Source organism: Pleurodeles waltl, chromosome 3_1, assembly GCF_031143425.1.
Source record: "Pleurodeles waltl isolate 20211129_DDA chromosome 3_1, aPleWal1.hap1.20221129, whole genome shotgun sequence".
Taxonomy (NCBI): domain Eukaryota; kingdom Metazoa; phylum Chordata; class Amphibia; order Caudata; family Salamandridae; genus Pleurodeles; species Pleurodeles waltl.
The window spans coordinates 705720735-705734612 of NC_090440.1; the positions used below are offsets into that span (position 1 = coordinate 705720735).

Here is a 13878-nt window from a genome sequence, read left to right on the forward strand (position 1 = left end):
AAGATCTAAAATAGGTCTCCAGTCTCCTGTTTTTTTCCGTATAAGGAAGAAACTGGAGTAAAAACCTGTTCCCCTCTGGTACTTTGGTACGATCTCTATTGCTCCCTTCTCCATTAAGATAGCAATCTGTGCCAGAAGTTCCCTGAGATGGGCTGGCGGGGGACCTCTTGGTGGTACATGAGGGGGAGGCTGATTGAATTCTAGTGTGTGTCCTCGGTTGACAATATCGAGCACCCACTTGTCTGAAGTTATTTTGGACCACTGGTGGAGGAACTTGGAAATTCTGCCCCCTATTAGAGTGTTGGTATAGGGGTTGGATGCAGGCATCTGATGAAGGTCAGTGCTTTCTTGCTGCCTCTTTGGCTTTGTAAGTCGACTTTCTTCTTGCTTGCTGTCTGAAATGTGCGGATGACTGTTGTCTAAAGGAATGTGGTTGTTGCTGGCCAAAGGTGGAACGAAACTGCCCCTGGTAAGAGGAGTATTGACGGTACTGATGTGCGCCGCCTCTATAAGAAAAGGTTCCTCTCCCTCTCGCTCCCCGAAAGGGCTGTCTCTTGTATTGTAATGTTGCCAGAGATCTGGCTGTCTCAGTGTCTGTTTTAATAGATTGTAATGCATCATCTACATGCTTGCCGAATAAAAGTTCACCATCATATGGCATGTCTAGTATCTTTAATTGTACTTCTGGTCTGAACGATGTAGCTTTCAGCCACCCTTGACGCCTGAGTACAGCCGCTCCGGCTAGTTGGCGGAAACCTATAGACGAGACGTCTATGGCGCAGTCTATTATCTCAGCCAAGATCTTCTCACCCGCCTGTAAAATCTTGCGCGCTTCTGCTCTACTATCTTCAGGTAACATATCTATAAACTGCGACATATCGGACCACATCTGGCGGTCGTACCTTCCTAGGATTGCTAGGGAATTTGCTGCTCTAACTGTAGTGGCCGCCATCGTTGAGAACTTTTTCCCAATCGAATCCAACCGATGTCCTTCTTTATCTGGGGGGGGGGGGGGGGGGGGGGGAGTCAAAGATGCAGATGGATTTCTGGACCTTCTCTGAGCTGCCTGTGATATAACGGAGTCTGGTTTAGAGTGACTAACCAAACATGCTGGAGAATTGTCCGGTGCTTTATATTTTTTCTCAAGTCTCGGTAATACTGCTGGTATGGGGGATGGAATCTGCAGGACCTTAAGGCCCTCTTCCCAAATGAAGTCAACAATGGGTATAGCTCTTACTGACTTCCTAGTATCCTCCTTGAAGTCATATAGAAAACAGTCTGACTGCTTTGATGTTATTGGCAGTTGAAATCATTTTGCAGCTCTTTCCATTACACTATGAAAACCACCAATATCCTGTGGTGGAGAGTCTACTGGTGGAGGCGTAGAAGGAGATGGTGTTTGAATTTTATATTCATCCCATTCTGGAATGATTGAGTCAGTGTCCTGAATTTCACCTTCTTCCTGCTCATCCGCAGACGAAGGTGGATCAACATCCTGTCTAGATGAAGGACCTGGGATAGGTTTCGTAGATTCAGATGGTCGAGCAGGGGTGGATATTGGTGTATGCGGAGGTTGCACCGGGGTAGAGGAGCCAGGTGGAGGAAATCTAGAATAATAGTCCTGCATCATTTGTTGTAGGTTAGCTATCAAAGAGACAGGCATCTGAACCGTCTGCCCCTGCTGCTCCTGAGGTTGCAGGTGACTCTGCCTCTGCTGATCTAAATAAAGCTGGTCACTTTCTTCTTCATCCTCCTCCTGATATTTAATCCGTAGTTCTGAGGGGGCTACGTGCTACCGGGAAAAAACCATCATCAGAATATACATCATCCTCATCCTCCTCGTCAGCAAAGAGATGTTGCGGAGGTACTGGTGTGACTTTATTAGGTGACGTATGGGATGGAAGTAGGAGAGAAGACTTGCTTTTTATTGGTAGAATTCTCTGAGGCAGGTAAGGAGATGCTCCAAAATGCTTGGGTATAGGATCAGGAAATTGAGCCGTCGGAGTCATCGTCGATGGTGTTCTCGTCGACGGTGTAGGCGTCGACGGAGCCGTCGTCAGTGGAGCCGTTACCGGCGATGCGAGCGTCGACGAAGCTGCCGTCGACAAAGTTTCCGTCGACGGGGGTGCCGTCGACGGGTCTGCCGCCGTCGCTGCTTCCGTCGACGAAGATCTCCGGAATTTACCCGTCAATGAGTGCGTCGACGATAGAGATTTCATCTTCTTACCCGTCGACGGTTTCTTAGCAATCTTCAAGGTGTGAGCAGGTGATGGACCATATTTTAAGCTCACCGACGTTATAGTCGTAGATGACAGCCGAGACGAGGTAACAATCATTGGCGACGACGGAGCCGTAAACGTGGCCGTCGCTGTTGTCGTCGATGAAGGAAGACCTGCCGTCGACGATGCGCTCCTCAACAGTGTCGTCGACGGTGTGGATATCCTGGACGTCGACGGTGGCAGGGAACTCGAAGATCTTTTGAGCTTCTTTGAGGAGGAAGCAGGTGTAGATGGCTCTGAACGAACCTAGTTCCCTGGATGTTGAAGCTTGCTCCTCAGCTTTGTCCTTAAATGCATACAGCTTCTTGGCTGACTTACTGCTCTTGGGGGAGAAGCTCTCCACAGACCTTTTCCTCTTCTTTGAGGCCACTGATGTGTTGCTGTCTTCCTCCTTAGAAAGAGCTTCTCTGGCTTTTCTTTTCTGAAGCCAAAGTAAGAGCCTGGCTTCTCTGTCTCTCAGAGTCTTGTTGGGAAAGGTCCTGCAGATCTTACAGTCTTTGACCTTATGCTCTGGATGGAGACAGTATATGCATTCCTTGTGAGGGTCCTCACAATGAAGCCTTAACTTTCCACAGGTCCCACAAGGTCTAAACAAACCTTTTCTTGCTGTAGACATGATGGAAAAAGTACTACAGTAAGAACAAAAGTGAAAGTTGAAGAATATCTCTTGAAGAGAAAGTAAACTGAGCAGAGCTCAGGGAGACTCCCTTACACACGACGTGCAGTAGAAAATCTGAGAGACTGAGCCTCTGTGCTGAGGATTCTAAAGGGGTGGTCTCACCTGATTGGCTGAACTTTGGGCCTTTTCTAATGAGGCTGACCGTTACAAAACTGAATGTGTTTTTTCCTACTGACTACAATGAAGAAAAAAAAAAAAAGTTTTTTCTTTATTTATTTATTGCTTTCTATGTACCGTGGGACTCCCACTTCGACGACGGGGAATGATTCAAGCATGTGAATCTATGAAAGATACCACAATACTGGAGAATAAATGTTGTCCTATTTATCATTCTCTATTTTGATGTTATTTATGATTTACGCTGTCTTATAAAATATCTTTGCCTATACAAACTATCACAGAGGTCATTAACTATCACATGGTCATTAATTTGCTTGTTGTCATGAGATCGACTGCACATTGGTATGAGGGGATGCTTTTAATACCTTGGTTAATCGGTACTTCATCAGGACTGCGATTGCAGAATATAGCAGAATAACTGCTGTCCTCTCAATATATGCTGTTTATCTCCTTTTTGCTTAATTATTTTATCTTTTTATTATCGATTGTACTTTACCTTTAGTAAGTAGCAACCTGAGCAAATCACTGGCAAATTTTATGATAATTATAGGAGTGGATTTCTTCCTCCATTCATTGAATTTGCTTGCTGCCATGGGATCAGCTGTTCATTGGGATGCAATGTTTTTGACACTTTATTAAGATCAGTACTTTACAAGAAATGTAATTGTAGAATGGAGCGTAATAACTGCTGTCCTCTCAAAATATGCTGCATATTTCCTTTTGTATGAATGTTATATTATTGATTGTAATTTACCATTAGTGAGCAACAACTCGAGCAAATCATTGAAGAATTATGTGATAATTACATGAATTAGACTTTTTACCTTCACACAAGGGGTGTGGATTGAGTAAGAAAGACTGTATAAGGCAACTAGTCATTTTTTTATCTCACAAGCTCTGTGTGTGTGTTCACCTTTGTGAAAGGGTGTGGGCAAAAAGGAGAAAGTTTCTTTAAATTGACATTTTGCACTACACAATAGAATGGCCCAGTCGAAGGCTCTTGCTGAAATGCGTAGGCCAGTTTTTCTTTGTGGCACCTCACACTTCATAATTATGATATAAAAAACCATTTTTAAAACAGAAAATCAATGTGTACCGGTTTGTGCCACCTCTTGGATTTGCCTGAAGGAAAAAGTTGTGTATTGGGGCAGGAGTCCTGGGTGAAAATCATATATACACACATATATATATCACAATCAGTCTCCTCCACATTATTTTCATGGTGTCCCTCCCACCCCCCCAAAGAAGCCTCTTGAGTCGCAAGGTACAGTGACCCTATGTCTGGGCATCAGCTACACTTTTAAGATGATTTCCCACACAGTAAGTGAGAACGATGATGGAGCATAAAGAAGAAAGGGGTATACAACAACCCAAGGCTTCAGGGAGGAGGGTGGTCACAAAAAAAATCTACAGTAGTACATGCCACAAACAGATGCTTACAGGGTATCATTTTCTGTTGGTGGCATGTGTAGCTGTAGATTCACATGCTCTGCATAGACTGTAAAGCAGTTCTCTCCTAAACGGTGGCTAGTTGGGGTATGTTGCGGAAAACTCAAAAATTTACACAAGACAGCTTGGCCAACATTCACTTGTTGATGTGTAAACATACACATAACTAGTGATTATTGAATATGTGTGGAGTGGACCAAATAGTTGCTTTATATATGTCAGCTGTGGGAATATTACCAAAGAAAGCCATGGAGGCCCCCTTTTTGCTGGTAGAGTGGGCCCTGGGAGGGGTAAGCAATTGCTTTTTGGCTTTGGCGTAGCAAGTCTAAATGCACTTGACCAGTCACCAGGCTATGCCCACTTTTGAGACCGCATGACTTTAGTGTGGTTTAGTGAAAAAGAGTTGTCTTGCAAATGGGTTTTGTCCTTTTTATGTAGTGCACATTGCTAATAGCTTTTCTTGCCATAGAAGGGGTACTATAAAGTAGGAGAGGCGGTGACAGGACACACACCCCAAGACAGATTCCAGATATATTTAGGAACTAGAGTGTAAAGTTTCACTGGACTTAACGCAGATGAAGAACTGTATACTCATTTGGGTCAAACACAGGGGAAACTGAATCATGTGATTTGCAAGAGTATATTTCAATGATCGAAAATACTATTGTTCTTTTCCTTCTCATTTTTTTTCAGGTTTTTAGAGTTTTTAATAATGCGTTTATGTGTTTTTCCTTTTTTTTTTCTCTCCCTTTTTAAGACTAAGGACTGGATGGGATAATGTTGCCAATAGGCACATGTGTGCTACAAATGTTTTGATCATTGTATTTCTTTTTGCCCGCTTGGGCAATATAGTTGTACATCATTGTATACAGTACTGGTTTTGTAAGCTCAGTAAAAATTGTTGATGTTTTCCAACATGTGATATGGACTGACACACATTATTAGCTGTGAAATGGGCATTCACAGCATTGAAGCGTGGCACAAGGAGCTGTTAAAAACTGGGATGACAATTTGTGATGGGGAACATCCACAGGGGTTTTCTATTGAAAGCTAGAAGCTTGAAATACCAGGTTTTTTCATTTGTGGACCTATACCCATGTGTGTTCTTTATTTGTCATGTTAAACTTGTGTATTCCTGTATTCATGGGATCAGAATACCTACTTGGGTTTGCATAGTGTTTTATGGTTATTTTTTTACCCCTTTAATCTGTGTGACGCCAGGGCCGTTCTGGAATCCCAAGATGGCCAACATCTGTTTTTCATTACTATTTTATTTTCTAGCCCACACACATTTCCTTGTAGATTCAGCAATTGGGATGTGTCACACATGGAATCATTGAGATCATTTATATTTATTTCCATCTATTTTGTAGGTTTGTGCGCATTGACTAATATATGATACGTCTCTGGGTGGAACACAGTGGATCAGATGTTGACCACCCACCCCGACATTAGATGTATTATATTTCAATATGGCCGGCACATTAGACTATTTGCCAAAAGATAGCCCTTGGTTTATGTTCCTGTACGTTTAACTCTATGGTATGTGTGGTTGGGGAGAATGCCCTTCACCGGTGAACAAGAAGTGTATGCCAAAACGCCTCAGATGTTCTGGCGTCACTGCAGTGTGTCCATTATCTGTGTGGCAAAAACAGACAATATTCATGCAGCTACAGAGAGTGCGCAATTTCTTGTCTGTGCTTTGGAGAAAAGTGACTATTTGATACTAACGGGCTCCTCACCCAGGCACGCGCCACTGAGCTATTGTATTGCTAAATGGATGTCCCCGAGCCTGCTATCTTTGAACCTGGGGTACAGGGTGCCTGAAAACCAGAAGCAACAACGATTGCAGACCAAGTTGGAGGACTTGGCCAAGCAGTTGAAGTGACCACAGTGATTACACATCCCTGTTTATTTTCAGCATGTTTATGGCAATACAGGTCCCCTTGTTTCATACTAGTAGGCAGTTTGTGAGGGTATGTGCTATTTCAGGACTCAATAGTTTTTAAACACATAATTGCTTGTTGATTATTCTCTGGTGGTTTCTTCTCAGCTCATTATGACAACCACTCATGCAGTGATAATGGACACTGATGTGAGAAGTAAAATTGAAAGCAGGTGTAGTGTTCTCCCATACGAGTATTCCCCCCCCCAAAAAATGTGACAAGACTGAAGTCAATTTATTTTTTCAACAAAAGAACTATAAATCGGAGAAATGTATGAGACAAGAAGTGACAAACTGGTGGGAAACGACTACTCTGCAAAATATCTGGAGTGTAGACGAGTACCTAGGGGTTTGCAAATTGTGACTGCCCAGTCTTATGAACACCCTAATCCAGCAATGTTCAAAGAAAGGAAGAATCAATCAAATCAGATGATAGTGATTCTAATCAATTATTTTTGGCAAGAACAAGGGGCCATTTTGAATTAAATAGATTCTTTAAAACATGAACAGCAGGAAGCTGATAAGAAGCAATCATCTGAGAAACATATGAAGGAAAAAAATGATAAAGTGAGCGTATTGGAAGAAGAGATCCAATAAAAAAAATGACCAGGGCCCAGAAGGATGATGAGAATGGAAGGATATTTACCTTCAGTAAGAAGTATGACAACATGAAGAGGGATGCAAGAACGATGCAGAATCTGCTGTCCCTGAATGAAGAGCCAGGGCAGGGACAGTGAGATTGAGGTTTCTTAAGATGGGGCCATGGGTCACTCTTATATAAGCACAGTCAAACCAGTAAATTTTGGGGAGGAATTCAGACTAAACAATCAGGAAAGATGCCAATAATACTGGCAGAAGGTCTGTGAAAAAGGAAGAGGCAGAGGTGCAAAGAAACTCGGAGAGGAAGGCCCAACTCCCCCATGGGAACGTTAAAAAGGAGACAGAAGGCAGGACAGTGTTGGCAGGGACAACCAATGTGGTAAATCTAACAGATAATACCTTGCCTTCTGTTTAAGTGAATGTATTGAGGTTTCTTTCTATCCTACCAATGCCTTTGGCTATGCCTAAAGTCGCACTGACATATCACTTTATTAGGAGATTTAAACTTCACAAATGGTATTCTTTGAAAAGTGTTAGTGATACAACAAACCAAAAAGGTGGCAACCTAAGTAATATGACCATCACTGATATCGATGTTTTGTTTACCCTAGCTGAATTCGGTCTGGAAAGAAGTGCCACTGGTGCTAAATTCGCAACCTGGTCAAGCTGGGTATCGATTTGGATATGAAATGTCCTAGTAAATTCAACCTCAAATCTGCCTTCACCTCTACCCTTCCCCTGATGCTATTGTTAGTTTTGAGGCCATGGTGATAGAGGATCTGGGGGGGGGGCGAAGAAACTGGCTTAGAAGTAGAAATGGCAATTTGACAACCCATTATATAAAATAAAATCAGACAGACTGGCAGTTAGGAATCTGCAAATGAATGGAAACATGGTCATCAGACAATTTGACAGAGGGCGCAATGTGGTTATTCTACCCAAAGACCAATAGTTGAAGGAGTTATTGGAAATTCAATTACGTTGATTGTTATGAGACCATACAGAAGAGTGTCAATGAGTCAAATGCCATTTAAGGTGACAAACTAAGTGAGTTGAGGGAATAAGGGCTGACTGAATAGGAAGAGTTTAAATTTCTGCATTGCGAACATCTCAGACTTCCTATTCTCTATCAACTCCACAAGCTTTACCAAGACTCCAAACCCACCACAGGGAGACCGATTATCTCTTCTAGGGCAACAATGTTGGAGAATACTTTAAGTATACTGATTACTTCCTGGGTCCTTTTGTACATCCCTACCTTCCTATCTCCAAGAAAGCAGGGTATATGTTACATAGATTGATGACATACATTTGGAAGGTGACTTCCAACTGCTCATGCTTGATGTTAGGAGTCTATACACAGGAAGACATGAGGATGGTATCAGCGCTTGTAGACACTTTCTTAAAAAAGCCAGATTATTATCTTTATTGTTCCATACTGAAATGATAATGGATATGATTCAGTTTTGCTGAAGAATTCCTTTTTTTTTATGATACATGCTCCAGACTCTCGGCACAGCTATGGATACCTGCTTTGCCCCCAGTTTTGCCAATCTTTTCATGGATAGGTTGGAGAAGCAGGTGGCTGGCGCACTTAATGCCCATGTGATCATGTGGACCCAGTACACTGAAGATTTATGACAGGAAGGCTGTATTAAGATTCATCGAGAAGCTGTAAGACTATGAATGGAATTTGAAATTTACTAGTCACATGAGCATAAAGGAATTTGAGATTTTGGATATGAAAGTGTAGGTTATCAACAACAACTTAACCTCCAGTCTATACAGGAAAGCTACTGACAAACAGTATTACATGCACAAAGTAGCCATACCAGGGCCCTGATACAAACATCCCATTTGGTAAACTTTTGCATGCATGTAGAAATTGCAGCACAGATGAGGCATACCAAATGGAGTGCACCAACATGGTGGAGCAATTTAGGGAGTTGGAGTATTCTCAGTCCAGCTTAAAAACAGCTGTTCTTAAGGTTCAACATGTACATATGAGGAACTCCTCATTTTCAAAATATAGTGCTACACCTACAAAGAATGTGGGGCTATCCCTACTTACAACCACAAGACTAAAGAAATAAAACATTATGGGGCTACACTGGAAGAACCTGCTCACCAAGAATAGTCTCAGAGGAGCGCAGACTATCACCTGAGAATCTCTTAGAAGGAAGGGTGTGACAATGAAAGACAGACTTAGCAACAAGCACATCACCAATATCTCCTCCAGGTTGGTGGATCCGAGAAGATGCTTTGCTATATGTAACAAGTTCAGAAACGCAAGCAAAATGGGTCTAATGTTGCAAACTTTCTTTCACCTTTACTGGGGGCTGAAAGAACCATTAATCAAAGGCTCACATGTTCCTTTGGATTTTGCAGTTTACATTTTGTTTTGCCCATGTGGTAAGTGGTATGTGGGAAGTTCAAATCACTCTGTAAAAAGTGTATTTTCAAACACCTAGGAGCAATCAAACATGGTGACAAGCAGTACCCTGCGGCACAACATTTTTTGTTATACCACAAAGGGGACAACATATTGCTAAGATTTTATTTATTTTTGGCCACAGACAGGGTACCACAAAGTAAGAGAGGAAGTGAAAACACACGCATATTAAGAGAGTCCAGGTATATTCTGGAACTGGATACTAAAGCCCCTCTGGGACTTAACACGAATGAAGAACTGCATACCCATTTGGGTTGAATACGGAGAACAGTGACTCATGACTGGTAAGAGTATTGAGATATATCTCAAAGATAGAGAATGTTATTGTTCTTTTCCTTCTCAAGTTTTTAATAATGTGTTTGGGTTTTTACATGACTTTTCCTTTGCAGGGCTATGGATGTGACGGGATAATGTTGACAGTATGCACATCTGAGCTAGGATTCTTTTTTTTTTTTTTTGGGGCCTTTTTATTTCTTTTTGCCCATTCGGGCATTACAGTTATACGTCTCTGTATACAGTGTTGTTTTGTAAGCTCAGTAATAAGTGTTAAAGTTTTCCAACATGTGACATAGGCTGTGAAGTGTTCATTGACCGCATTGGAGTGTGGCACAATGAGTTTTGACATCATTTGTGTTGGGGCAGACCCACAGGGTTTTTATATTGAAGATAGACATGCCCATGTATCAGGTTTTTCATTTGTGGGTTCTTCATCTACCAGGTTCAACGTGTGTGTCCAGCATTCATGATCAGGTAACCCACTTGGGTTTGCATATTGTTTCATGGTTATTTATTGCCCCTTTCACCTTTGCAATGCCAGCGGCATTCGAGACTCCCAAGTTGGCCAATGTCTGCTTTTCATTAATATTTTGTTGTTTTCTAGCCCACACTTCGTCAATTCAGCAATTTGGATGTGTCACGTAGACTCATTGATATAATTTATAATTATTTTCATCTATTTGTTTTTGCACATTGACTAATAAAGTTTAAGTCTGCGTGAAACACAGTGGGTCAGCTGTTGACCATCCTTTCCAACAGCAGATGTACTAGATTTCGAGATAGCCAAAGCATTCGACCACTATTTGCCAATAGATAGCTATTTATTTATGTTCATGTTTCACTCTATGGTATTTTTAAGTGTGGTTGGGGAGAACACCCTTTGCCTGTGAACAAGGAGTCTTTACGCAAAAATGTGTTGGGTGTTCTGGTGCCACTGCAGGGTGCTGGTTACCTGTGTAGATATATGGAGTAAATAAACATTATTCATGCAACTACAGAGTGTGCAATTTCTTTCTGTGCTTTGGAGAAAAGTGAGTGGTTGGTACTATTGGGTTCCTCATCCGGTCACACACCACTGCCACAAGGGTGCAGGGATGTGAGGACTTTGGTTATAATATAACTATTTATACATATGTATCTCCCTGGCCTCCATAGGTTCTTTGAAGGTCTCAGGTGCGGTTTTAAGAATGCATTTTGAGCATGGAGAGTAACTGAACCGAACGCTGACTGGTGGACAGTATTTTGACAAGGAAGTCCTCATCTTCCTAGATCGGGTACAAAGTGGAAGCCCAGGGAATGACCTTGTGGTGTAAGAGGTGGTATCATCAGTAGGAGATGTTTTGGAGGGGTAGAGGTCAGAGTCAGTATCCCCGAAGGGCCAATGTCATAGTTGTCCCACCATTTTTGTTCCTAGGACTGGGATCGAATGGGGCCTTCTTACGGATCTAGCAGGTACCACGTGCTTCTCCCATGACATGAGTTTTCTCCTTGTTTGCAAATGTGATTAAGCTACTAAGTCAGCTGCATGGATAGTCCCAAGATTATTTATTTTCTAGATAGAGTGCTTATACCTACTAAAAAAAACAACAACAAAAAACACAACAGGTATTGGTTGTATGTTGCAACCAGCTTGGTCACCTACCTGGCCAGAGGCTACTAGCAAGAGACTAAACCAGCAAGGGACTTATCCATAAACAAGGAAATTATTCCACTTCCCAAAAAATATCACAATTGTGTAGATGGAAACCCTGCAGGACATTTATTGCTCCAGACTACACAAGGCACTTTGGTGAACGCAAGAAGAGGTAACTGTTAATGAAATATTTTCCAGTCAACTCAATGTCATGTAAACTTTGGAGTGCTCAATCCAGGACTCCACTTTTGCGCATGCTGCAAGAAAGAAGAGTACCAAGAGCACCTCAGAGAAAACAAACCCACCACAGTTTCAGAGCATGTGCATTCAAGGAGAGCTGAAATCAATTTCCTGAGCAGTCCAATTGGATTAATTCTTTAGTTGATTCAGTCAGCAACTGTGCATAGCTTAAATATTTGCATACTATTTCCAGTGCTAGGATTCTGAAACTGAGCACATAGCCAGTATCCTCAGAAAGGAAGAGCCACCAGAGTCCATCTTTCAAGCCTTTGGTATTTGCAGGCACCAAGGTCTGTGTGATCACATTTTGCTTGATTTCACTTCTGAGGACATGCGAGATCATGAATCTGTACAGGTCTGCTCAGTGAATGGTCCCAATCACACTCAATATGTTAAGACATCATTCAAAGGGAATAACAGATACCTATAACTGATCCCCTTCCAAAACTCCAACGATTTCACAAAAGGAGAAGGTTATGGAATCTTCAAAGGCCAGTCACATTGCAATAAGGGAGTTTCAGACCAAATCGCAGCTCACAGAAAAGTACCAGATGTCACCATGGCATTGATGTTAAAACGCACTTGTCAGCACCTAAATGATTGAACAGAAAAAAAAAAAAATAAATCTGGCCAGTCACCCCTGCGAAGGCTCTCCACAAGGAGTCAGAGGATGCTCAGATCTTTGAGCCTGCAGGGAACACAAACGTCTTGGATGGTTGCAGAGTTCAGTTAGCTGAAATTAAAATAAAATAATAAAAACATACACATGACTTTCTATATGAATGCAATTCATGGCAAAGCTAGCAATCATGCAGAGAACAGAGTGAAACCATTGAATCATACTGCTAGTCAATGACAGAGCAACTAAATCCACACGACGGAATTAGAAGCGCTATTAATTGCTAGGAGAGACTAACAGCAAGCCCTTGTGACAATTCAAGTGTCATACACCTAGCAATAAATGATGACAGAGCAAACAATCAGGCGAAGGGAGGGCAGTGTTCACAAATCAAATGACCAAGGAAAAGCACTAATAAAAGAGACAGAATAAGCGCAGATGACACCTGGCAGTTAACTGGCAGTGTAAGAAGCCATGCAGATGAAAGAAGTGCAAGTGATTTTTCAATTGTGACCAAGCATAAAAGGACACTAATTTATTTTTGCAATAGTAGGTGAAGAGTCCTACATGCAAGTGGTGTGAGCGACTGTGCAGCATACAATAACATACATGCCCGAAAAGCTAAGCAGTGACAGAACAAGCATCACATACAGTGGAGAAAACATGGAAGGGCCACTGATGCTTACAAGTAAAGGACGGCAATGCATAGCTAAGCATTTTTACAATGCAGAGGACCAGACTCCAAAGCTGAGACTTGTGACAGAAAGCACACTCAAGCGAAGGCTGGAAAAGAGACAGAACCAGAAGTTCAGGACAGAGCAATGTCGGCATCAAATTCTATGCAGATCAAGAAAACAAATTCACAGCAAACTGAATGATAGTGAAAATGAGAGGCTCATTACTGAAAGCCGTGTTCTGTCACATTGGCCATGGTTCCAAGACAACCTTTAACACTTTCATTGCTGGGGGGTGGGAAGGGTGTGTAAAGAGTTGACACTAGGTGGAAAGACAATCAAATGGGTACTAAGTGGCCAGTTCCTGGGTGGTTTGACTTTCAGAGCAGCAAAAAGCTGCTATCCGCTCAACACAATGTGCCTGAATAGCCAAATTACCAGAATGTGGTCTCTACTCAGACAGAAAAACCACAAACAGCCAAAATGGCTCAGAAAATAAACCAAGTATCAAGATCATCACTTTTTTTTTTTTTTTTTAAGACTGTGGTTGGTGCTGCAGTGCCTAGGCAAACGCTGGCTTGGGCGAGGGGAGGGGAGGGGGCGGTCGGAGGGGGAAGAGTTATATAAAAAAAAAAGTGCAGTCCAAGGGCTACATGGTAACTGCAGTCTAAGTGCTCACAGGTCAGGTACATCCCACCCAGCTCTAATGTGCAGACACTGCCAGCTCTGCGCATTCACTGGCAGAAGACAGTCTTTTAGTTCTCCTTGAGACACTGTACAATCACAGTCAGTTCCAGGAGTTCCAGCCATCAGCTCCTACTCAACCATGCAACTCTATGCATTCGCCCCCCGCCCCCCGCCCCCCCCCTCAGTCAACACACATGCTATGGAACTATTAACAGATCCATACGC

At 42.3% G+C, this 13878-nt stretch overlaps 1 protein-coding gene across 1 annotated transcript in view; it reads right to left on the minus strand.

Annotated features, from left to right (window-relative positions):
* Nucleotides 1-11328: 11328 nt before the first annotated feature.
* AK2 (adenylate kinase 2) overlaps nucleotides 11329-13878 on the minus strand; it is a 44535-nt gene continuing 41985 nt past the window's right edge. Inside the window, exon 7 of the mRNA XM_069223404.1 lies at nucleotides 11329-12406. Coding sequence (XP_069079505.1) covers nucleotides 12399-12406 — 8 coding nt within the window. The 3' untranslated portion in view covers nucleotides 11329-12398. The remainder of the gene's footprint in view (nucleotides 12407-13878) is intronic.